We start from the raw sequence: 25649 nt of genomic DNA on the forward strand, positions 1-25649 counted from the left end.
TGTTAAAACATCCCTATCACAGTAAATCTTTTTTTCTGTCCAGCTAATGTAAAACAAAAGACACATTTTTTAGCAAAATATTGCTTTCACAATCAAACTAGCATGAGCAAAAAAACTAAAAAACATGTAAAAGACAAAGTAAATTAAGAGCTCAGAACAAGAGGATCTAGAAAATGACTTCATATAGTACCAAGTATAATTTAGTATGGCTTGGAGGCATCTCTCTCATGTAAGTAAGACAATTAGGCATGTACACCTAACCCATTTCCTAGTAAAAGTAATTCAGCTGGCCATTTAGGACAAAAGTTTTAAATTTACAGGCTCTAAAATGCATTTTCTCTCAAATTATTTCCCAACTAAATAATACTGAATTCCTACCCCCCCAAAAAAAAGTCATGGGAGGAAAGGGCATTCATTTATATAGCAAACATATAGCGAGCATTTTCGTTAGTCACAAACTTATCTTTGGATTTTCCAATCCTTCCTCCTTTAGAAGGGGACTGTCCACCACCTATGAATTCATTCATTTGGGTGGTTTTTACTTGTTACCACTAGATGGCGAGCAAACAAAGGGGCCCAGATAAACACTGGGAGATCTTGAGTACAGGGGGAAAAAATGTAATAAAATGCATGTGAATGCAAAGGAAGAACCAAAATCCCCTCAAGAAACACTAACTGAACAAATAATTAATGAAGGGACTTCCCTGGTGGTCCACTGGTGGTCCAGTGGCTAAGACTCTGTGCTCCCAATGCAGGGGGCCCAGGTTTGATCCTTCATCAGGGAACTAAGATCTGATACGGGCAAAGAAATAAATACAAAGAATTGCAAAGAATTAAACAAATATATTAATTAAAACTATGGTTTTGAAAATGACTAAATGTCGTTACCACCATGTGACTTCCAACTTTACAGAGTAAGAACTTTTGGTAATGAGACACAAGGATCTGCATTTTACAAACATCCTTAGCATACATTCTATGCATAATACATAATAAGTATATGCTGAAGATGGTGACTTTATGAAACACTGCTTAATGATATACTAAATTATGTGTAATCCCACAAAATGATGTTTTCAAAAATTGTATTTCCAGGAAGTATATCAGGGAGTTAATACAGTAAGTTAATACAAACATTAAGATGGTATGATCTCTAGAAAACAGTGTAGTTTCTTACACCATAAACTATACACATGTCCAGAGCAACTTTATTTATCACATTCAAAAGGTGAAAACAACCCAAATGTCCATCCATACAATGGAATACTACTCAAGAATAAAAAACTACTGATACAAGTAACAGCATGGATGAATTTAAAAAACACCATGCTAACTGAAAAAAGCCAGACCTAAATGGACTATGATTCCACTTAAATCGAGTTAGAGAAAAAACTGTAAAACTATAAAAGGAAGTGGCTATCAAGACATGGGGGTGAAGTGAGGGGCTGATGAGCAAAGGAGTACAAAGGAAATTTTGGGGAAATAGAATTGTTCTATGGTGGTTACACAACTGAACACATTTACTAAAACAGTTTTATGTGTAAACTGGGTATATTATAAAATCTTACTTCAATACCGCTGAATTTTTTAAGGCGATTCTGAAGCTTAAAAAAAAATACCAGAGCATATACGGTAATAAGACCATTAATTCATTGTGGGAGCCTGAGAGCATTCACTTGAAACATCCAATTTTTTTTAACCACAGCCATGGAAAAATGACTGTGGCAGTGTTTAGGAGTTAAGGGGTATCATTTCAAGCTCACTGCCACACTAGTTCTCCAACAAAGCAATTTAAAAAGCAACCTAGGGCTAAGGTAAAGGTAAAAGCTAAGGTTACTAGGTAAGGAATCCACCTGCCAACGTAGGAGACACTGGTTAGACCCTGTGTGTTCCAACTATGGAACCTGTGCGCTAGATCCAGGGAGCCACAACTGCCAAGCTCTCTCACTGCAACTACTGAAGCCCAAGCACCCTAGAGCCCATGCTCTGCAACAAGGGAAGTCACCAAAATGAGAAGCACAAGCACCACAAACTAGAGTAGCCCCTTCTCCCCGCAACTAGAGAAAAGCCTGTGTAGCAACAAAGATCCAGAACAGCCAAATATATATAAAATTTTAAATAAAATTAAATAAACAGTAACCTAGCTACACCAACAAAGGACAATAACTCTTTTAAATTACAGAGCTTTACAACATTATATATGGAAAAACATTACTAAAATATCTAAAAATTTGGATTCCCCGGTTAACTCAGCAGTAAAGAACCCACCTGCAATGCAGGAGATGCAGGTTCAATCCCTGGGCTGGGAAGATTTCCCTGGAGAAGGAAATAGCAACCCACTCCAGTATTCTTGCCTGGAAAATCCAAAGGACAGAGGAGCCTGGTGGGCTACAGTCCATGAGTTGGCAAAGAGATGGACATGACTGAGCAACTACACAACTATATATATCTATGCCACACTTTATTCACCCGTTCAGTTAATGTACTTTTGTACACTGACTTCCCACTTTTTAGCTATTATGAATAATGCTCCTATAAACATTCATGTAAGAATGCACACAAGTCTCTTGAATATATACTTAAAAACTGAAACTATAAATAGGGTCAGCAAGTGAGGATGAGTCTAATATCTCCATAATCTCACCAACACTGGTTAGTTTCCTTTTTTTTTTTTTAAAGTCATCCTAGTAGGCATCAAGAGGTACCTCAGATTTTGATTTGCACTTCCTTAATGACTAATGATGCTGAGTATCTTTTCATATGCTAACTGGCTATTTGTACATGCTCTTTGGAAAATATCCTTTTGATGCTTTGTCAGTTTTTGAGTTACCTGCTTTTTAATTACTGAGTTTAAAAGCAGGGAATCCCTGGTGGTCCAGTGGTTAGGACTCCAAGCTCCCAATGCAGGGGACCTGGGCTCAATCCCTAGTTAGGGAACCAGATCCCACATGCTGCAACTTAAAAAAAAAAAACAGAAACACAAAAAAACCTACATGCCACAACTAAGACCCAGGGCAGTCAAATAAATTTAGTTACTTTTTAAAAGCCCAACAACTACTCACAGCTCTTTGCCTTCAGAAATGTCTCCATTCCAGGAGGAATAAGACTAAGGGTAGCATGAATAAGAAAAGGAAAGAGCTTCATGATGCTGCTAGAAGTCTTACAACCAGTGCTTTGTATCAATTTGTGCAAATTATGACTATAGTGAAATTCTCATAACACTGGTGTCATCCTTAACACCTTTTAACACTTAGCATCCATTTAACACCAGCAATAGAAACATAATCCTAACTACAATACACCCCCACCAAACCATGTGAAAACCCTATTTCTCCAAAATTCTAGACTAGTCACACCCTTAAAACCTCCAACAGCAGAGGATTAACATTTGTTGTATTCACATAAACTTCTCAAACACAATTAGCATTTCATGAAATCACCTTTGCAGCAACTATTTTTATCAATGAGATCTCAGCATTTCTTGCACGAAGGGAGGCTGTCAAATCTCTCTGCAGCAGATATGTTCACAATTTATGAACCAGAGAACAGCAATTTCATGATCAAATCACTATTTGTGGAGGCAGAGTTGGGTACATGAGGGGACTCTTGTACAATTCCTGGGACTCTTGATAGTTGGAGGGACAATGGGTAGCTGACTGAAAATCCCCAGTTACAGAAACCCTGAAATATGTAATCCTCACAACTCAAAGGACGTCTGAACCAAATACTAAGCTTGTTTTGTTCCAGGTCATTTCTCCTTCATTAACAGCCTAGTCCATTACACTGAACCAGCTTGCCTCTGTTTGTTACTGACTACCCTGCTGTGTGCACTAAACCATTTCAGTTGTGTCCAGTTCTTTGCGACCCCATGGACTGTAGCCCTCCAGGTTCCTCTGTCCATGGGATTATCCCTGCAAGAATACTGGAATGGGTTGCCATTTCCTCCTCCAGGGGATCTTCCCAACCCTGGGATCGAACTCTTGTCTCTTATGTCTCCTGCCTTGCCAGGCGAGTTCTTTACCACTAGCACCTCCTGGGAAGCAGTAAATGCCTATACTACATTCAAATAATATTCCCAATTAACAAGTCTATGGAGAGACTCATAGTATTATATGATCTGATCTTGAATCCTGTACATGAAATGACTAAAGACCAAAATTCTTTCATAATACAAAGTCAAGGCATCTGGGTATATTCTGAGAACTTGGTATACCGTATTCTAGAAGCCTTATGGATTCATCTGCTACAGATTATTCAGAAGAGGCACAAAGTATGTGAATGTGAAGGCTATAGACTTGTCTTTTATATGGAAAAGTGACAGGCTGGTGGAAAAAAAAAAGGAGGGGGCAGGAAATAAACCCATCAAAGCAGTCTGTAACAGAGGATAGAAAAGTGTCATTTTAAATAATAACCAGATTTGATTTCCAATGGAGAGCACCTTAGGGTATAGGGTATGTTTACAGAAACAGTCAACAGGGGAAAAAAATCCAGCTCTTCCTTTTATCTATTTAAAAGACTAAGATGACCTACCACTTCACACCCCTTAGGATGGCCACTATTAAGAAACCAGAAAACAGGTGTTGGCAAGAATGTGGAGAAATTGGACCCCGTGTCCTATTAGTGGACATGTAAAATGGTACAGTTGCTGTATAAACAAGTATGGTGGCTCCTTGAAAATTTCTGAATAGAATTACCACATGACCCAGCAATTCCCCCTTCTTGGCAAATACCGAAAACAACTGAAAGCAGGGTCTTAAAGGGATATATTTGAGTATTTTTATAGCAGCATTATTCACAATAGTTAAAACATGGATGCAACCAAGTGTCCATCAATGAATCCATCAATGAATTAATAGATAAGCAAAACATAGTATACACTCGCAATGGACTATTAAAAAGTAAGGAAATTCGGCAATATGCTACAACAGAGATGAACATTGAGAACAGTATGCTAAGTGAAAGAAACCAGTCACAAAAAGACAAATATTGTACAATTCCACTTATATGAGATACTTAAATTAGTCATAAAGTATAATATTAGTTGCCAGAGGCTGAAGGGAGAAAGTGAAGTTACTGTTTAATGGATAGTTTCCACTTTACAAATGAAAAGAATTATAGGGGTGGATAGTAATGGCTACACAAAAATATGAATGTATTTATTTACCACCACTGAACTATACATTTAAAAATAATCAATATGGTAAATTTTGTTATTTTGTGTATTTTCTTTCTCTCTCACACATACACTAGCCCACACACACAATGAAGATAAACCAAGTAGCTCTGTCCCAAACTCTGTAGTCCCCCTTTCTCAATGAGAAGTAATCCAAATGACAGACATGATGATAATAGCAGAATTTCAATTAACTGGGGAGTGGTGAAAAGAAACGCCTCCATAGACCCAACATGAGAATAAACTTAAGACAATAAATTTATTTCTAGCTTACATGAAGGCAAGCTTCCCAAATCACCATGTCAAATGGAAAGAATGCAAAGTTATTTCAGGGGTGATGCAGAACTATCATGGGGAAAGCCAGAGGGGAAAAAAGCAAAGTACCTCTGCAAATTGTAAAACTGTAAAATTCACCTTGTTGTAATGATAAAAATTCACCTCAGTAAAAATCTCTCTAGACCAATTTTTAATTATCAGGCATGGCTGTTTGAAATCATTAGTCTGGGATCTATCAGAATGTATTTTGTATGTATATATCTGAACTAACAGAGAGGCGTTTACGCCCCCAAGATACATTAATATTTCTATTACACAGAGTACTTTTTCAAAAGAGAAAGATCTATTGTTAAAAGTAGCAGTGTAGGATCTGTACTTTTCAATATAATGCCACCATTTCCCCCTATTTAGCTTTTTTACTTTACCACACAATGACTATTATCTTACAGACACTTTACAAAATAAAAATCTGAAATAAGGATAATACAATAAAGAGAATCACCAACAGAAAAAGCATTCTTCACTAAATGAGAACAGCAAGAGGGAGAGAATAAATATTTCAAGTAATTTCCAAATTGCTGAGAAAAAGTTTTGTTTTGTTTGACTGTGCCGCATGGTGTGTGATCTTAGTTCCCCCACCAGGGATCAAACCCACACTCCTGCTGTGTTAACCACTGGACCGCAAAGAAGCCCCCAGTGTCAAACAGTTTAAACAGTTTAGAACATTCTCATCTTATGATTATCAGGGAAAGGTAGGATATATGAAGATAAATGGCTCTTGTACCATACACAGAAAAAAAATGTGTGTCATCTGGGCTAAAAGAGGGAAAGAGAACACCAGCAAAGGAAAATCTGACGTCTGCGTTAGGGGGAGGGAGAAGTTCCCAAATGAATAAAAAGCAGAAAACCAGACTTGTCTCAGCAACAGTATTTAGAGAGTAGCTAGACTGAGGACAAAGAAAGAACTAAAAAGCCTAAGATGAAAGAGCTCTAGTTGGCCAAAGAGCTTAATGTGATGAATGTCTCCCTTAAAATCTCAATACTTAGTTCTGAAGAGAGATGGTTTAGAAATTAAGGAATGAAAAGAAGGAACTCCACCACAGACTCAGTTTGCACAAAAAGGGGGAGTGTTATACCCTTTAATTATTCATTCACATTGAGGCATGCCAAGAATGTAAAATGATCTTCATATGACAGCATGTATGTACTTAACCTAACAGCCAAAGGATGGTTTTATTCATCTTTAGAGAATCTGGCATATAATCTTGAGACAGATCAGCCTCCCCTAAGACTTTGGAAAGCAGAGAGGCCTGGATGTAATCTAGTTAACATCTCAAAACTGAAAGTACAAAGAGAAAGTCAACATGTTTTCACACGAACTGCAACTGATAATTCTGTATTCCCAAAGGATAGAACAGGTGTGCTTGGGAACCAAATTATTCTCCAAGTCTCAGAGCCTTGACACAACAAAAGTTTCCTTCTCACTCAAATGTTTGGGTGAGGCCACCATCTTTAAGCTGTACCATTTGATACTTCAGGCTTCACTTCAGCCTTGGAACTTCAGTCCAAGAAGCAAGGGGAGAAACAGAAGAGATCAGGAAAGGGCTCATCACTGCCTCTATACAGTTTGACAGACAAAAATTTCTGCTCACGTTTCACTGGCCAAAACAACTCACATGACCTCACTGCTGAAGTACAAGAGGCTGGAAGAAGCAGGGAGGGCACACCACAGTGACTCAATATAGCTTTAAAGAAAAAGCCAATGTAACCACACTAAGATTTTTTAAAAACTGTCAAATCAGACATTACTTATAAAAGCATAGATATGCATTGGAATTACAGGCAATTAATTAATGCAGATAACAAATTTTGCCTATGGTTAATGACAACAGAGACAACAACTTAAAATTTCCCAAGTTAAATTGTTACTGTATTTGATAAAAAGAAGTTTCAAGTGTGTTGGGAAAAAAATTTCCAAGGTACTAAATCTAAGAGGAATTTACCATATACGGCAGATCTTTAAGTAAGAGTCACAGAAAATGACCAATTTACGTAAGAAGCAGTCTTTACTCAGATACTTCTGATCTCATGAAACCAATGACAGTATTTCTATAGAAAGTTACCTTTGTGAGAGGTTTCCCTGGTGGTCCAGTGGTTAAGAATCGTCTTGCAATGCAAGGGACACAGGTTCAATCCCTGGCCTGGGAAGATCCAACATGCTCAGAACCCACTAAGCTCGTGTGTCACAACTACTAAGTCCAGGTGCTACAACTACTGAAGCCTGTTTGCCCAGAGCCTGTGATCCACAAAAGAAGCTACTACAATGAAAAGAGTAGCCCCCACTCTCCACAACTAAAGAAAGCTTGCATTCAGCAACAAAGACCCACCACAGTCAAAAACATAAATCTATTTTTTTAAAGGAAGTTATTTATGTGAATGTCCAGGTATTACACTGTTTTCAGATGATCTGATGGACTCATAACTTCTGTGAAGTTTCTATGATTCATTTCTTGGTAGCAATGACCATTAATATTTAGGAATATACAGACAGAGCCAAATTTTTTCTTAAACTATCCTTTTCCTGTGTCACAGTGACAAATACACTACTGGCACCAACAATTATGTACCATAGAGCATAGAAAAGAAATTTGACTTGCGTAATTTTAAGGACAGGTATTATCAGCTAACCATCAAACAAAGTCAGTATTATCCCTAGGGAACATGGTTTTTGCCAGAGCTATATTTTCATAAACCCATCAGATTAAGCTGGTTGCAAAATATATTCTCAGAAAAAAAAAAATATATATATATTCTCAGAAAGCAAAAGTGACTTATATTGGCAATTGAACATTAAAATCCCTGCTGAATTTGACAATTTAGTTTTACCACTAATAATTCAGCTACGTCACAAAGTCTGTGATACATCACTTTAAAAGGTTTTTTGCACTTTTATGTGTGCTTCCAAATCACTAAAGAGTTCTATGTGGTGCCAAAACACAACTTAAGATTTTACATTACTCAAAATAGTAACTCAGTCCATTGAAAAATTCTTAACTGGGAACTCCCTGGCAGTCCAGCGGTTAGGACTCCATGCTTTAACTGTCAAGGGGCTGGGTTTGATCTCTGGTTGGGAAACTAAGATCACAAACTACATGTTGCAGAAAAAAAAAAAATCTTTTTAATTCCAATAGTTAATGTGGAAAAGATCTAAAAACACAACAAGAAGCTAATGTGTAGTTTTAGGAGTCTTCTTCTATCACTGACATGTTCCTAGAGAAATAAAAAGCTACAGTAATCACTAGTTACCTTTCATTAAAACTGACCAAAATTATCGACACTTATCTTACACGTATTAAGAAAAAAGTAATCTGAGTAAACTGTTTGGTCAAGATTTGGAAGCCAATCCTGGGATTTTTCTAAACAAAAGTTCAAATGGCTTAAAGCAGACAGAATTAAAAATGTGACATCTACAAGTTCATTTTGTGTTGAGTACCAGGAAACAAGCAGGATGCTGAAAACAAAATAGGGGGTCTGGGAATACTCTCAAAGGGGTCTTATTTTATTCTAGTTATCATTTTCAATATTCTTGTCATAGCTACATGTAACTTTGACCTACGTCACTCAAGCTTTATGAACCTGTTTCCTCACCTACAATTTGGAAGATAGCCACCACTTACTGGGTTATGAGGGTTAAAATGAGATTGCATCATTAACTCCCTGGCACCTAATAGGTAGGAACTCAATAACATGTTAAAATCCTTTTCTTTGTTTGCCTCTTGTAAGATTTAAAAACAAAAAGGAATCCAGGAGGATGTAAGCACTTGGGAGTGTTGACAAAGCACTTGACACAGTAATGAGCTAAATAAAGAACACAGAACTTAGTCTTAACGGCATCTAGAATGGAGAATCCTTTCCAAATGGTTTTCAATTTACTTCACTCAGATCCTCCAGAGGAATCACTATCTTCATAAACAATAAGACTTTAAACTTCAAATGACTCCTCAATCCATGGGCTGCAGAATGTATGTTGTGTCAGCAGGCATGAAAACACTGTTAATTTCAGACTGCATCTCCATCAGAGCTCTTGGGGGACCAGGTGCATTGTCAATGAGCAGCAATATGTTGAAAGGAATCTTTTTTCTTAAGCAGTAGGTCTCAACAGTGGGCTTAAAATATTCAATAAAGCATGTCGTAAATAGACACGCTAAACATCCAGGCTTTTTTGTTCCATTTATAGAGTGCAGGCAGAGTAGATTTAGCATAATTTTTACAGGCCCTAGGATTTTCAGAAATCAAGAAATGAGCACTGGCTTCAACTTCAAATCACCAGCTGCATTTGTCCCTAATAAGCATATCAGCCTGTCCTTTGAAGTCAGGCACCGACTCTCTATTTCCAGTAGAAGGCTATGAGACATGTTTGACACTGGTCTTCAAAGTTCTTCCACGGTAATTCAGTAACAACTGCCCACAGACGTAGTTAGCCTGATAATACATCTTTATTGGCTATCAGCTGGCCCTCAAGTTCCAACTGATGTTTCCTTCACCAACAAAGTAAATCACTGACTCCTAAATCTTTTGTTTCAGGGTCCACTTCTTGAGAAACTCAAACTAAGAAGCTGCAGTTGAAGAACATCATCTATAATCCTTGATACAGGAAGTGCAGTCTGCAGACAAGTAACATCAGACATCAGCTGGCTTATGAAAAAGCAGAATCCCATCCACCATCACAACCCTCTGGCTATCATCTCTACTTAAAGAAGACCTCTGGGTGATTTGTGTACCAATTAATGTAAAATTCAATGGTCTATAAGGATTACTCTTTCAAATTTGCAGAGACCTACTTTATGACTGCATAATGCATTTTTATAAATGTTTTATTTGTGCTTGAAAATAATGGATATTTTCTTACAGCTGGGTATATATTTTATGTCCTTTCATTCAAGCTTGTTAATTGTGTTCAAAGCTTCTACATTTGTTTTTGTCTGCCTGACTTACCATTTACTAAGAGATGTTTACTGAAACCTCCCAATACAGTAATAGGTTTGTCAACTTCTTCCCATAGTTCTGTCAATTTTTACTATATACACTTTGGAGCATTACGTGCATTGTTTTATACTCTTGCTGAATTAAACTTTCTATCATTACAAAAAATACACACAGAACTTAAATCTAGTAAGTAAAGCCTCTCGTATAATCTGGCTTCGTTTTTTTTTCTTTCTGGCCCAGACATTTCCATTGTTAGGCCTCATATGCTTCACCCCATATCGTACCTTTGATGATACATCTGAAGCAATCCCCCTCTCCCACCATCCAAATCTTATCCACCCCAATGAGTACCTCATCTATTAAAACTAGGAAAACTAAAAGTGAAAGTGAAGTTGTGTCCGACTCTTTGCAACCCTATGGACTGTAGCCCACCAGACTCCTTCATCTATGGAATTTTCCAGGCAAGAGTACTGGAGTGGGTTGCCATTTCCTTCTCCAGGAGGAAAACTAAACTCCTAGTAAACTCCTTTATATTAGGTATCATAAATTATTTTATCATTCACAAGGGCGAACATTCCTAAGAAATGTTAAATAAATACCTACTGATTAAAAAGCACAATGAAAGAAAAAAAAGTACAAGAATGGTATATAGGAGAAATCTTTAGGAATGACTGTGAAGAGGAAGAAGTGAACTCCTAATCCTATCAACTAATCAAAACATAGTATGAAAATACAGAGGCAGATACCGGGGAAAGTGACAGAAATCAATAAACTACATTAAATTATGGGGAAAAAATAGTCAGAGGTCCATCCATAAAGTATGCAGTGCCACTCAAAAATAAGAATTGACAATTTTTTTTAAAACTAGATAAAAAACTATGCAGTATTACCACAGAAATTTCTCATATTCTCAAACTCAGGGTATATATATATATATAATATGTATAATATAATAATTATAATTAAATTATATTAATGATTATAATATTTATAATATTTAACTCTGGAAAAATGGCTGAGAAAGCCTCTGAGAAGTGAGCTCTACAAAGTCATCTAGTCAAATCCAACTATATACCTGAAGTCTGTATTACAGCTGAGTACCCATCAAATGCCTTTAATTTTTAACTTTTTTAAATTATGAAAGTTCACGGGAGACTAGAAAAAGAGGACAAGCTTACATATAGTTCCATTATATATCAAATGCTGTAAGAAGCATTCTCAGTGACTCTAATTCAGCAACATGTTTGAAAAATGATCTCTTCCAGAGGTTCTCAACCCTGGCTGTACAGTAAAATCTCTTAGAAATGTTTCCTTCCATAAAGGTAGACTGACAAAGGTGAACAAATGAGAAATTTTAAAATTTTCATGTTAGACTAGTTGAAATGGTCCAATTTTTATTTTAAAAACTTTTTTTATATTCAAAATGTTTTGTTGAGGGAAAAAGGTACATGGCTGAATAACATACGTAATAACTTTTCAATGAAAGAATGTAGCATATTATGTATATATACTATAAATACATGTTTTAGGAAACTTTTTACACATCTCTGAAACCCAGATTTTTCTTAATCAATAGTATGTCATGATGTAGTTAGCATCTTTATTACTTTATATAAATAAAGTAATACATCTTTTACAGTTGTAAAAAAAAAAAGGAAGAAGGACCGTATTAACAGTATATATTAACTGTTGGAAAGAGGAAAAACTGACTTGACTTAGCAACTGGTCTAAACCCAAGGTCAAAAGACCCACCTGAAAAGCCAAAAACAAAAAAAACACATGAAGAGAAACGTCGTATCATTAAGTTCCTAGAGCTTCCAAGCTTTAGTCTCATATCAAGAATTTATAAACAGTAGTATTTTTTCATGCTCAACACTGTTTAATTTCTTGATCCCTTGATTAAATAAAATACCATGTGAACACACTCAATGGCCATATGAAAAAGCTAGGGATTGACGAATTAAGCACTAGTTAAGACTCCAAAGCTAGAAAGAAACAAAGACTCTCACAATGGGTAATGAGAAAGGAGACACTTCTTTAAAATATAAAACAGTAAGAAAAATTCCAAATTAATAAATGGAATTCTACTGATTACACTTAAGGAATCATACTATATAATCTAATAAACCCAGTTTCTTACAACTGAATTTTACTGTGCAGTGAAACACTGAGACCAATTCTTGTCTGGAAAGAACAATGAGGGTAGAGTCTTTCTAGATTCTCTTTATCCTTGACAACTAGCAAAAAAAGATGAAATTCCATTAATGTTATTTTCGGGGAAATGCAGGATTTTATACACCTCTTCTCCAACATGATCAAAATACCCAGAGTCCCTCTGTTGCATAGTTCCTAGAGAACTAGGTGACAGTGCTGCACTGAAAGAACTGCAAATGCAACAAATCTGAATCCATTATCCTGAGGAAAACACAGACCTAGAAAGGGGAAATAGGTAAAATCAGTTAGAGTACAAAAAGCAAAACCAATCTCTGAGGGAAAATATTCACAGACACTCCCTCACTAATCCTGGTGCTTCCTTAAAAGTTGATGTCACTTGGGGTATATTGAGGCCTCACCTTGCAAGCCTTCCAACCACCACTCACACTATGCTAAATTATATAAAATAAATATAATTAAGTGAACCAGTAGCTCAGCTGACTGGAGTAAAACCGAAAGTTACAGACACAATCTCCAGCTGAAATTAATTTGTTTCATAGCTACTTTCGTCTCTCTCCACTAGAAAATATACTCAAACCTACATACTATACTCTTCTGTCTTCCTCCTACATGAAAGGTAACAGAATTAAGCCAAAAGACTGTTCAAAGCAACCTCTGAGTCATCAAATTAAAATGTAAGGAACAAAATAGAGCAGCTGGCTTGAACTAATGTTTACATACCTATAAATATGAAAGTGAGTGGAATATCAGCTTGGAAATGAAAAGACTAGCTGAATCTCAGTGATCCCCTACTGCTGTCACTTTTCCTAAAGTTCTTAATCTTTATCTGTAAAATGGGTAGTACCTTCTCTGCAGGGTTGTTTTTGAGGACTGAGATAATGGTAAGCACCTGCAATAGCTGCCAATAAATCACAGATGGTATTAATATAGAATTTTACTATCACAGTCTACAAAAATAATTTTTGAGGAAAACTTGTTAATACCACTTAACTCTAGTTAATTAATGAAGAAAAAATGTAGCTTTCTACAAGAGTCTTTGATATGGGACAGGAACCAGAGCCAGATATAATGATGCCTTACAATTATACCGAACACCAGTGTTGTTATTTAGTAACTCAAATTAACTCTTAATTACACATGCTAACAGAAGAATAATTCTAAAAAGCATTTATATAGGGACTTTCTTGGTTGTCCAGTGGTTAAGAATCTGCCTTGCAATGCAGGGACACAGGTTTGATGCCCGGTTGGGGAACTAAAATTCCACACATGCCACGGAGCAACTATGCCCATATGCCTTAACAACTGAAGCCACAACTACAGTCCTCTCACTCTGACTAAAGGTCCCGCATGACACAAAGATCCCATCCTGAGTGCTGCAACTAAGACCTGTCTCGACCAAATAAATATTTAAAAAAATAAAAGCATTTATACATTCACAGTAAAATAACCCCCTTGAAAGGACTTTTTGTCTATTTTGTTTACTGATGAATCCCAAGTGCCTAGCACATACTCTGAATACTAAGGCTTTTCAAAACACAATAATCTTGACACTCAAATGTGTACCATTTTTCTTATTCACGCACCAGCCGAAACAGAGAAGCCTCTCACTCTAAAATTAATTTTTACCTTCTCTTAAAAAAAGAGTAAAAAATTTTTAGCCTTGGGAATTCCCCTTTCACTGCCAAGGGCCTAGATTTGATCCTTGGTTGGGGAACTAAGATCTGATAAGCCATGCAACCGGTCCAGTAAGAAAAAACTTACCCTTTAAAAAATTTTAAACATTCCTAATTAGTTTCTGGTAGGTAGATAAACAAGACATCCTTTTACAACGATTTTACAATTTTGACTGCAGAAAGGTTCTCTCTCCCATTACTCTCAATATTGATGAAGGGGGAAAAAAATCCCTCTTACTCTACTCAAACAGATTTCTCCTCTCAGAATTTAAGAAGATAATCCCCTCAGGCATGCATAACATGTCTATCTGTAGCAGAACCAAACAGATGAGGTGAAGAAGAGGTACAAACAGAAAGACTGGGGAAGTAAATGACCAAAGGTACACATGGGAGGGGAGGAAAAAAAGATCTCAAAGTCTAAATTTTTCCATAACTTCTGCAAAATTTCACACAAATCTTAACTTTCATAGTAATGTATTTTTATTTTATTTGGCTGCCCCGGGTCTTAGATGTACCACGTAGGATCTTTAGTTGTGGCATGTGGGATTTAGTTCCCTGGTCAGGAACTGAACCAATGCCCCAAGCATGGGAGCTCAGGGTCTTAACTACTGGACCACCAGGAAGTTCCCAGCGTTAACTGAGGGGGGTGGTGGGGGAGGGAGGAGTCTACTCTGCATCAAAAAAATTTTGTTAATAATACCTTTTGACAAACTTATAGAAGCAAAATCATAACTGTCCTATGTGATATTTTCATAGTCAAAGGGCATATGTTTTGAAATTTTCATGGTAATCCTATCAAAATGTTTACTAATCTATAATTTAACCCATTATGAGCAAAGTAATTAATCACACAAACTCTTAAACAGGACACATTTCTACAACACAAAGGAAATCACAACAGCCATTCAAAGTCCTACTGTATCTTCAAATAGCTAACCACCAAGGATTTAGTAGTATTAATTCATAGCTTTCTTTTATCAGAACCCATTCACTGCCCAAGGCTTACACTAAGCCTTTAGAATCACTTCTCATGAAACTGGTAATAATTTTTCCTAGTCAGTAACCTGAGATTGTTAACATAGAAATATTTTTAACCCTGATCTATTTTTTTTTTAACTATGGAACCTTTCATCCCAAACCCATACACAACAGGTATTGTATTTGCTAGGTAGATCAGTATATCCTCCTGGATATTAACCTGAAATTAATATCAAAGAACTGCCAGGAAATCCCTCTTACTTCCCTCGCAGTCCATTGGTAAGGGGCACAGGTTCCATCTTTGGTTGGGTAATGATCGCACATGCATGATAGGGCCAAAAAAGAACTACATGTCAGCTCATAATGGCCAAATAGCTTTATATCGCTTGAGAATAAATTTGGACAACCTTCATCTTCTGGATATGCAATTTTACAGAAGAATTAAGATTAAGGATTTTATTTTCAAAACCTTTATACAAATATAACTTGGACACCAAATCCATGAGAATACAGTTGCTAAGTATAACTCAAGAAAGGTTATTCTCTAATACATCTGTATGTAGTTCTGCAGCAAAAACATTCACATCATCTCTGACAATGGGTAATATAAAGTCTTCATAATTAATACTACCTTATAATTATACACTGTAGTGGTTCAAACCCCCACAAGTTCGTAACACCCTGTAAATTAGCAAGCAAGGTAGACACTATTAATTTCCATTCTACAGATGGGGAATTCAGAATGATTCCAAGGCCTCTGCACTATACCACATGTGCCAAAGTATGAAAGTCGTAATTCTCATAGTAATGTGTCTCCTTGAAATTTTACACACAGTTTAACAAACACATTTCATACTGCTTTAGCTAGATAAAATCCTGCCCTAATCACAAATCAATAACCGATCTACCCAGCTACTGTAATGGACCACTGGAAGAAAGACAATAAATTCAAGATTAAATTTCAAAAAAGATAAATCAGCATAATGATCATGCTTTCTAAACTATTCAGGATCTGGTGTTCTAAACATAACAGTCATGACAAGACTCAGGTGAAGACTTTAAAAATGTTATCTGGGCGACTTCCCTGGTAGTCCAGTGGCTAAGGCTCTATGCTCCCAATGCTGAGGGCCTGGGTTTGATCCCTGGCCAAGGAACCAGATTCCACATGTTGCAGCTAGGAGTTCGCATGCTGTAACTAAAGATCTCCTCTTCCACAACTAAGACCTTGTACAAACAAATAAATCTTTTTTTTTTAATGTTATTTGGAGGAGAAAGTTCTGAACATAAGACAGACGCTGCTGCTAACACCTAAGGCAAGTATTTTTATACACAAGTCTAGCTCAGAGTAGACATATATAAAACCAACACACTTGGCTTTGACACTATCAGTCAAATTGACTAGTTGGTATGCCAGCAAGCTCTATTTTCAGCAACTACCATATCCATGACTTTTCTAGCTCCTATTTGGGGGAAAGGGGACTGAGAGGAAGAAAGCTTTCACTTTGCCTTTGTCAAATGTTCTGCCAAATGATAACTTCACTGGAAAGAAAACCAGTATTACGGGGGTTCAGATCTAAGATCTTGGTGGTAGAGGGATGGACAAAGCTTCAGGAACTTTCTCAATGAGACAACTAGCAGCGCAGCAAGAAATGGTCTTAAGTAGGATGATCATGGTATTCCCAAGTGGCTCAGTGGTAAAGAATGCACTTGCCAAGGCAGGAGACACAAGAGATCTGGAGTTCAATCCCTGGGTAGGGAAGAAATCCTGAAGGAGGAATTAGCAACCCATTCTAGTGTTCTGGCCAAGAAAATCCCATAGCCAGATAAGCCTGATGGGTTACAGTCCCTAGTATACCAGAAGAGTCGGACACAACTGAGCGCACACACGCATGCACACACACACACACACACAAATGCACACAGGATGATCACAGGCCAAGTTTGCAGCTCACGACAACCCATTCCAGCACAATTATGAATTTGCATCCCTTCATTCTCAAGGTATGTTGATTTGGATTATAAATTATGATGACCCTTTTATTATTATGGCAGTTGTTATCACAACTTGGTAAACTTATATGAACTTCTGAAACTGTTTCTAGGAATGTGACACGCATGAATATTTCATGAGCTCAAATAGTAAAAGTTATTTGAACCAAGTTGTCAGCTTCGATGTATCAGTATGTAACTGCATCAAACTGTTAACTGACCATTTCAAAACAGTAAATACATAATTTTGTTTCTGTTTCCCACTACCCCTTAACAGATTCTGTTTGACAGCTAACTAAGCTACTATTTGGAACATTTGTGAATCATTTGCCAACCTCTCTACCCTGAGATTTCTGACTGTTTCATTAATTTAAGGGTTGCATCCATTACGACTAGGGTGAGGGGCAGACACCTTTTAAAAGTACTTTATAGAAATGCATGGCACTAAGCTATATCCCAGTACAGACATTGTGATAAACCAGAAAATTTTTAATACCAACACTTAAATTACCTACAATCTCTCACTGTAGCTTCATTCACTGTGCCTTGTTTTTGAAAGAAAACAAAAGGTTACAATGGATATTAGTCAAGTCACAGATAACAAGACAAATTATGTGAAGTAACTGCTTAAAAAAAAAGAATACTCCCTTCCCCCACAAGGCATCACCTGATTTAGTTTCACATAGGTCTTTTGTGAGTGGCTCAGGAGAAATAAGAGTACTGGCTGGTCTAAAGGTCAGACAGACACTTTGCTATACACTTGCCAACTAGTCATGAGATATAGAAAAAAAAATTTTTTTTAATCACTAAATCTCAAAATTCTCTTTCGTGGACATAAAATATAAATAACATTACCTACATCAGTATTACATGAATTACAAAATTTAAAATTTTAACCTTTATCCTATACCTGTCATTACTGTTTAAATACACACACTTTACTGATATATAAGGCTGAAAACTTCTGCAAAATAGGCCTTACAGACCTTCAAAGGAAAAATAGATGCTTTCAGATCAACTTCTTAAAGTATTTGAAACTGATTTGTAAAATTAGATACATTAATTTACTATGATAAAATCTCACTTGCTTTATGAGGTTAAAGTCATGAAATTTTTAAAATATTTCATACTTCCTTGACCAACCTATTAAATAACTATGAAAAGACTGCTTGTTTGTATGGGCTTTCAGTGGGTTTGCTTGTACTAAAATCCAAAATTCGCTCAGTTTGTGTTCTTCCTCATACTAGAATTCAAATTGAGACCTTTTCATACAAAGGTGAAGAGTGCCTAGAAATGCCCACAGTAAGAATTTACCCTATCACCATCTCAAACTGCAAAGATTCATAATTTCATTCTATCCCATAGTTTTGTAAACAAAATAGACTGAAATAAGGTCCAACGTGCACAATGCTCTACTGTGCACAAACAAAACTACATATAGTGTACGTGCACAGAAGTATCACAAAAGAGCAACTACTTTAAATACAAAGACCAAAAGGAGGAGGAATTTTCTAACTGCATTATCCAACTCTGTTTATGATTAGGTAGGAAGAAAAAACATATTCAATAAAGTTAGTTGAAACAGCAACAACGAAAATTACTTATAGTCAAAGGATTGATAAATAGCCTGTGCTTTTAATCTCATTACTAAGTTAATTTACCCACCCTTTTTCCCTAACAAGCTGGACATTAAGGAGTTGATTGAAAAACTGCACCCCACCCCTCAGAATAAGTCAGAGATGGGGTCTGGTGTCTTAAAAGGGGTGCTCTCAAGAACTCAGAATAGATGCACTCCTGGTATTGCAGTCACAGACTGAATCAAACCTAACCCATCGAAATTTTACCCCTACCTCATGTGGAGCTAATCATCACAGGGAGAAGTGAGGAAAGGACAAAGCCAGCGACTACCCCACAACCCAAATGTAGTTTATGCAGACCCCTCTATTCTCAAAAAATGTAAAAAGTACTCATTCCCCCACCACTATCCCTCATATGGTTCATTTACATGATGCAAAGTTAAGACTTCAGGAATGCTAAAAGATGACCCGCTTACTATGGCTATGAATGATATAAAAACTGTCCCTGACACTACTGTTGTTATGTAACAGAAGGCTAGATTTAATCTTGAAAGTCGACCGTCTCAGCCCCAAACTTCTGTATTTTTTCTGTCTGCAATTTCAAACTGTCCTTTTCCTGAAGGCAGCTTAGTTCGTCCTCCAGTACCATTAAATAGTCTCTATCAATCGATTCCAATTCTCCAAAAAGTGTAGTGTTAGGTTCAACATAATGTGCAAAATAAAAACATAAAGTACTGCAGAAACAAGAAGAAAAGCCAGTATTTATACCCAACTCCTCCAAACCAAATCATCAAATGTATTTTTCACCTTCCCCATACTTGATAAATTGATAACTAAAACCACGGAATCATTTTTTGTTACCACAAACAAAACTGAATTATTACACCCAATTAAGGAATGGACACAGGTACAGACTGATTCCTAATGACTGTCTTCCTCTTCCTTTCCAATGAATCCCTTCCAATTTTGTGTCTAAAAATCAAAGGAGTTCCGCTACCTGGTAGATCTTATATCCCACCTGCCCCTCACACCACCTTTTGATCCTGAAGGACACCTCTAACATTTAATCAACGTTAAGGATGTGGCTCTACAGTCCTGTGTTGAATAAGCAATTAAGCCTTTGGTCAAAAACGCTCAATACTCAATTCCAAAATATGATTTCACACTGAACTGTCACTTACTTGAAGTTACCCAAACAGTTTTTAAAACAAGTTCTTAAAAAAAAAAAGTGTAGTGTTAGGTTCAACATAATGTGCAAAACAAAAACATAAAGTCCTGCAGAAACAAGATCACCTTTCTGGCGATCACAGCAGTTTTACTCAGAGACTAAATCCCTAAAGAAGAGAAAACATTCCAATATAATTTCGAGTTTCTTCCCAAGGGCAGTGATAGATTAAGAGGTGAACTTGTTTGGGGCAAGAGGAAAAGAAAAAAACTTTCATTACAAGTACACCTACAGCTGTTTTGACTTTTAAATACCGACATAAAGACAAATCTGACCTTGAGCTGTACTTCCCCATCATATCCCCCTACGACTAACAAGAATCTTGTTCAATACAAAGAGCAATTTAAAGATTTATGAAACGAAATTTAGAGATCTTTACTGAATTTTGAGTTCGAGCTCTTTCCTAATTTTCAAATTCCCAAATCCTAATGAATGACACACATGGACTAGCCCTGAGGCTATTCACGTGACCAAAGGCATTCAAGTAAAGTCCCCACGCCAGCATTTTGAAGTGGCTTAATTCAAGATCAATGACACCTGAATCCAGACATATCTCATCCCACAACAGCATTAAAAACATAAAAACCATATATATGATTTTTTGTTTTGATAATGCTAGTTTAACGGATGTGGAGTCAATTCAAGTAACCAGGTCCAAAATGGGGGGAGGGGGACCCAAGTCGGGAGGGGCAATTTAAAAAAGCGGCAGTTTGGGACTGACCGAACAGACACAAGGGCCATCTCAATAAAGTTCTGAAAAATGACTATGGCACCTTTAAAAACAAAGGAGCAATGAAAGGAGAAAAATTGTTCAAATCTGTACATAAAACCGTTTATTAAAAATGGAGGGAACAAAACAGGATCTGCCGAGATCCCTTACGTTCTTAATAGAAAAACCCAAGTCGCTGCTGAGTACCTTGGGACTGGTAAAGATCCCCAACGAAGGAAGAACACACATTCTAAGCCAGGGGAGTCAACCGAAATAGCCACTAAAGGTTATTTGAAAACACTTTATTTTTCACCAGGTCATTCCATTTGTCATAATGCTGCGTATGAACAGGAAAGTCACCATTTTTAAATACCGGTGGACTGAGGCACAGGCATGGGAAAGGCACCGAGAGCGAGCCAGGGGCTCCTTGTTTCCTGTTCCACGTTCTACAGTTTACGGAAAATGCTAACAGAAACTTCGAGCTCTCCGGGCTAAGTCTGAGGAGAAGGAGCGTGAGGGACGTTTCTCTAGAGCTCCCTAGAAGAAAGCGAGATTGAACGGGAAACCTAAAAAACGCCACTACAAGGTGTGCCGGCCTAAGGAAAGGAAATCCGATCGTAGCATCTCAGCTGGCCTCCGCCCAAGGATGAACTGCAGTGATTCCCACTCTCTCCCTCCTCCCCCGACCCCCGGCTAAGGCTGCCCCCCACCACAAGCCCGGAGAAGCCCTCGGCTCGTAAGGGTCCTCTTTTGTGAGACTCCACAGCCGCCGCCCCACATTGGGCCTCCGGGGAAAAGCCACCGCCCCCACCCGCCATATTTCCCTGAAAGGCGCCCGCGCTCCAGCTCCCGGTTGCCACTCTCCCCCATGTGGCGGGTGTTTCTTCCTTCATCACGCCACCCAATTGTTCACCACGTCCCAAAACCGGCCCAGAAGCTCCCCTGGGGATTGCTCGCCCGGAGACAGCACCCGCCATCTCCTCCCCCTCCCCCGCCCCAGGACTCGCCCTCCCCCCCAGCCGCCATTTTACAACCAACTCCTCCACCCCATGGCCTTGGCCTCCTAGCTCTCCTGTGTTTGCAGATGGGGACGCCCAAGGGGTCAAATTCCTGGGCCTGGAGCTTCCTACCGCTCTGGGAGCCCACAGGCTATTTCCTGATTCCCGAATCCACGTCCCCGGGCCGGTCTCGGCGATGATGCCGCCATTTTGTCTCCCGCTCCCAGCCTCTGTGGGCGGCGGCAGAGGGTCCGAGAATTCCAGCCCCCCGTTGCCCCCCCAACTCACCGTCGTATCGCTCAGCCTGCTCGGCGAGCTTCGCCTGGTACACCAGATCCTCCCGATCATCCATAGCGGCAGCGGCTCCGGCAGGGTCTGCGCGACGGATGGAAGCGGATAGCGTCTCCGACTCTCAGCCTCTCGCTCCGCGTCCGGGCAGGAAAAATGGCGGCGCCTCAATCCGGGACTTCCGCCTGCGCACGCGGACAACTGCTCAGCTCTATGGCAACCGCTCCCTGGCAACTGGCGCGGGGGGCGGATCCGGGTGCTCCGCGCCCGAGGACGTTAGAAACAGCTAGCCGCCCCTCCTCCGAGAGCTCAGCGGCCGCTTGAGGCGGGAACTGCTTCTGCGGGGAGGGAGAGCGCCCCGAGGGAACGAGGGAGGCCAGGTGAGGCCGGCCTGGACCGCTCCAGAAGAACGTGAGCGGCAGAGCCTGGACTGCGGGCAGAGAAACCAGAGGCTGTGAAGGTTTTTGTAATGACAAGCCATCCTCTCTGAAACTGACTCCTCCTGTTTTCTCAGCCAAGCTCAGCCCTGGGCCTCATTCAGGGCCCTGCTGTAGCTGATAAGGGAAGGTCCAGTTTTCACACTTCACCTTCGCACTTTGCAGTCTTTTTCTGTTCCTCTCCCTTGGCCTTTTTTCCCCCATAGGCCCACCATGGGGTAGGAACAGAGAAGTTCTTAGAAAAGTCTGGTCTGGAGTCCAAGGTGCAGAAGAGTAGGGCCGAGATCAGAATGAGATCCAGAAGGCAGGAATGGGAAAGAATCCATTGGTCTGTACTGCTTCCCAGTGGATTCCTAGCACCTTGTACTGAATACAGTATGCGGTATGTTGCAAGACTAAAGCTCAGGTAATCAGAACGTAAAATGTGTGGTAAAGTCTGCAATAAATGTAGAATAAGGAGACTTCCCAGGTGGTCCAGTGGCTAAGACTCCACACTTCCTGTGCAGGGACCCCGTGTTCCATCCCTAGCCAGGGACCTAGATCCCACATAGGACAATTAAGATCAGTGGCAGCCAAATATGTTAAAAAAAATTTTTTTCTAATTGTGGAATGAAAAGGTTGAAACTAAATTATGAAGAACCTTGGATGGCAAGCTGAAAGGTTTGCACTCCAGTGGGCACAAGGAAGCTATTTTTTGATGATTTTGCATGGAGGATGACACCATAATTATTTTTTAAGATGATTATTAAATATTGTATAGCAGTGATTAAAGAACAGGATAAATTATCAGGCTATTAATACCACTGAAAGGTCATAGATGATAGCAGTGAAAATGGGAAGGAAAGGACAAATAGGAATAGTACTTCAGAGGGAAACCACAAGAGTTTGTAGCTAATCAGATGTGAAGATATTAGGAAGGGAAAAATATTAAAATTAACCTTCTACCTTCCCACCCTGAGTCATTGGGATAAGAAGTGGCAGTACCATTAACCAAAAAATAAGAGACTTAGACTTCTCTGGTGGTACAGTGGATAAGAATCCACCCACCGATGCAGGGGACAAAGGTTCAATCCCTGGTCTAGGAAGATCCCACATGCTACGGAGCAACTAAGCTCATGAGCCACAACTACTGAGCCCACGCTTTAGAGCTCATGATATGCAAGGAGAGAAGGCACCACAATGTGAAGATGGTATATCAAAACAAAGAGTAGCCCCCTACTTGCCCCAACTAGAGAAAGCCCTCGAACAGCAATGAAGACCCAGCTCAACCAAAAAAAAAAAAGATAGGAATGCTAGGAAAGTTTACTGATAGAATGCAGAGGAAGATGAGTTCCTTTTATTACATGTTGGTTCTAAGTTTTTCAAAGATCACTCAAGTAGAAATAACAGGCATGGAATTGGAAAGGGGGACTGGCATTTCAAGCTGGAGGAAGGCTACAGATGGAAGCAGCTAGAGAATGTGTGGAGGAGGAACAGGACAAGCAAAACCTTGAAGAATGCTTGCTTTTAAGTGATAGAAGAAATCAGAAGCCAGCGAAGTTCAGCTCCTTAAGCCCCTTCACTTTTGTCTTATAAAATGTCAACAGTAAATGATTAAGGGTCAAAAAGATCTGGACTCTAGCCCTAATTCTATAACTAAATAGATATGTGACCATCAAAAAGTTATTTCCACCTCTGAGCTTTATATCAATCTACAAAGTTAACTGGAGACCTTATGTTAGGCTACAAAACAAGTCTTAACATTTAAAAGACTGAAACCACACAAAGTCTCATATTGAAACTAGAAATCAATAAGAGAAGGAAAACCAGGAAAATTTCAAAGATGTACAGAAATTAAATAACATTCTGTTAACTAACTGATCAGCCGAAAAAGAAATCACAAGGAAAATTAGAAAATACCTTGAAATGAATAAAAATGAAAATACAATATACCAAAAAGTATGAAATGCAGCAAAAATTGTGCGAAGATGGAAATTTATAGCTGTAAATGTCTAACTTAGAAAGAAGGATCTATAAATGAAATGGGAGCACTGAACGTGAAATAGAAAAGTGAAACTAGATAAAAGTTAATCACATAGTCCAGTTGCTAGTTTATGTTTTCCAATTTCTTTTTATGTTGTCAAGCCTTTATCAAGTGAAGAAAAGCTTTTGTGTATATACATATATAAATATTATGTAAAAAATACATATTTTAGAAAATTTATGAATTTTTGCCTAGCTAAAAAATTCAGGACATTTTTATTCCACTTGTTTCACCATAAATAGAATGCTAGATTTCTAATTTTAAAAATAGATATGCAACAAAGGATTACTGAATAGCACAGGGAACTATAGTCAGTATCTTGTAATAACCTATAATGGAAAATAATCTGAAAAATAATGTGTATAACTGAATCACTTTGCTGTGCACCTGAAACATTGTAAGTCAACAATACTTCAATAAAATAAAGAAAAAAAGATCTAAAAGAAATGAAAGATGTCCTTATTAGGTAGCCTTGAGTCATTGGTCCTACATTCACATACTTCAAAGCTTTATTAAAAATATCTGGATCCCCATGAAGCCCTGCTGTACCCAAGTTTACCAGGAGATCTGGGTAGGAAGGGAGTTGATGGGCTTCATCATTTATAAAATCAGGAGTACTGATAAAGCTTTGAAATCTTCTAGTTCAGCGCCTACTCATGGTCATCTTTAACCAGCTTTACTTGGAAAGAACATCAGTCTGGTTGTAGATTTTAGCAAGCTGCGTCAAATGGGAACCTGTGCTGTCCTGCCGGCATGAATAAATGCACCCGTGAGATGCACACTGCCTGCACCGGTGTTCCTGCCTTAGCCCCGTGCCCATCGTGCTCTGAACACACCGTTGTGATGCAGCAGGTCTCACTGAGCCATCCCATCCTTAGGGAACCTGAGGGATTGAGAAGTAAATATCTCAATTAGCAGGCAGGAGTTAGGGATCAGATCCAGGCACTCTGGTGTTCAATAAATATGCTAAAGGTGGGGGATAAATGGGAATTTCGATTTGGAATTTATAGATACTACTATATGCAAAATAGATAAACAAGGACCTACTGTGTAGCACTGAGAACTATATTTAATATCTCATAATAACCTATAGTGGAAGAGTCTGAATATATATTAAAGTTATATATATATAATTGCTTTGG

At 38.4% G+C, this 25649-nt stretch overlaps 1 protein-coding gene across 3 annotated transcripts in view; it reads right to left on the minus strand.

The window, feature by feature from the left end:
• YWHAE (tyrosine 3-monooxygenase/tryptophan 5-monooxygenase activation protein epsilon) overlaps positions 1-22221 on the minus strand; it is a 34292-nt gene extending 12071 nt beyond the window's left edge. For all 3 annotated transcript variants that reach the window (XM_027975153.2, XM_060395312.1, XM_027975154.3), the window contains exon 1: positions 22048-22221. In XM_027975153.2, coding sequence (XP_027830954.1) covers positions 22048-22111 — 64 coding nt within the window. In that variant the 5' untranslated portion in view covers positions 22112-22221. The remainder of the gene's footprint in view (positions 1-22047) is intronic.
• Positions 22222-25649: the final 3428 nt, after the last annotated feature.

The sequence above is a fragment of the Ovis aries genome, chromosome 11, assembly GCF_016772045.2.
Source record: "Ovis aries strain OAR_USU_Benz2616 breed Rambouillet chromosome 11, ARS-UI_Ramb_v3.0, whole genome shotgun sequence".
NCBI lineage: Eukaryota > Metazoa > Chordata > Mammalia > Artiodactyla > Bovidae > Ovis > Ovis aries.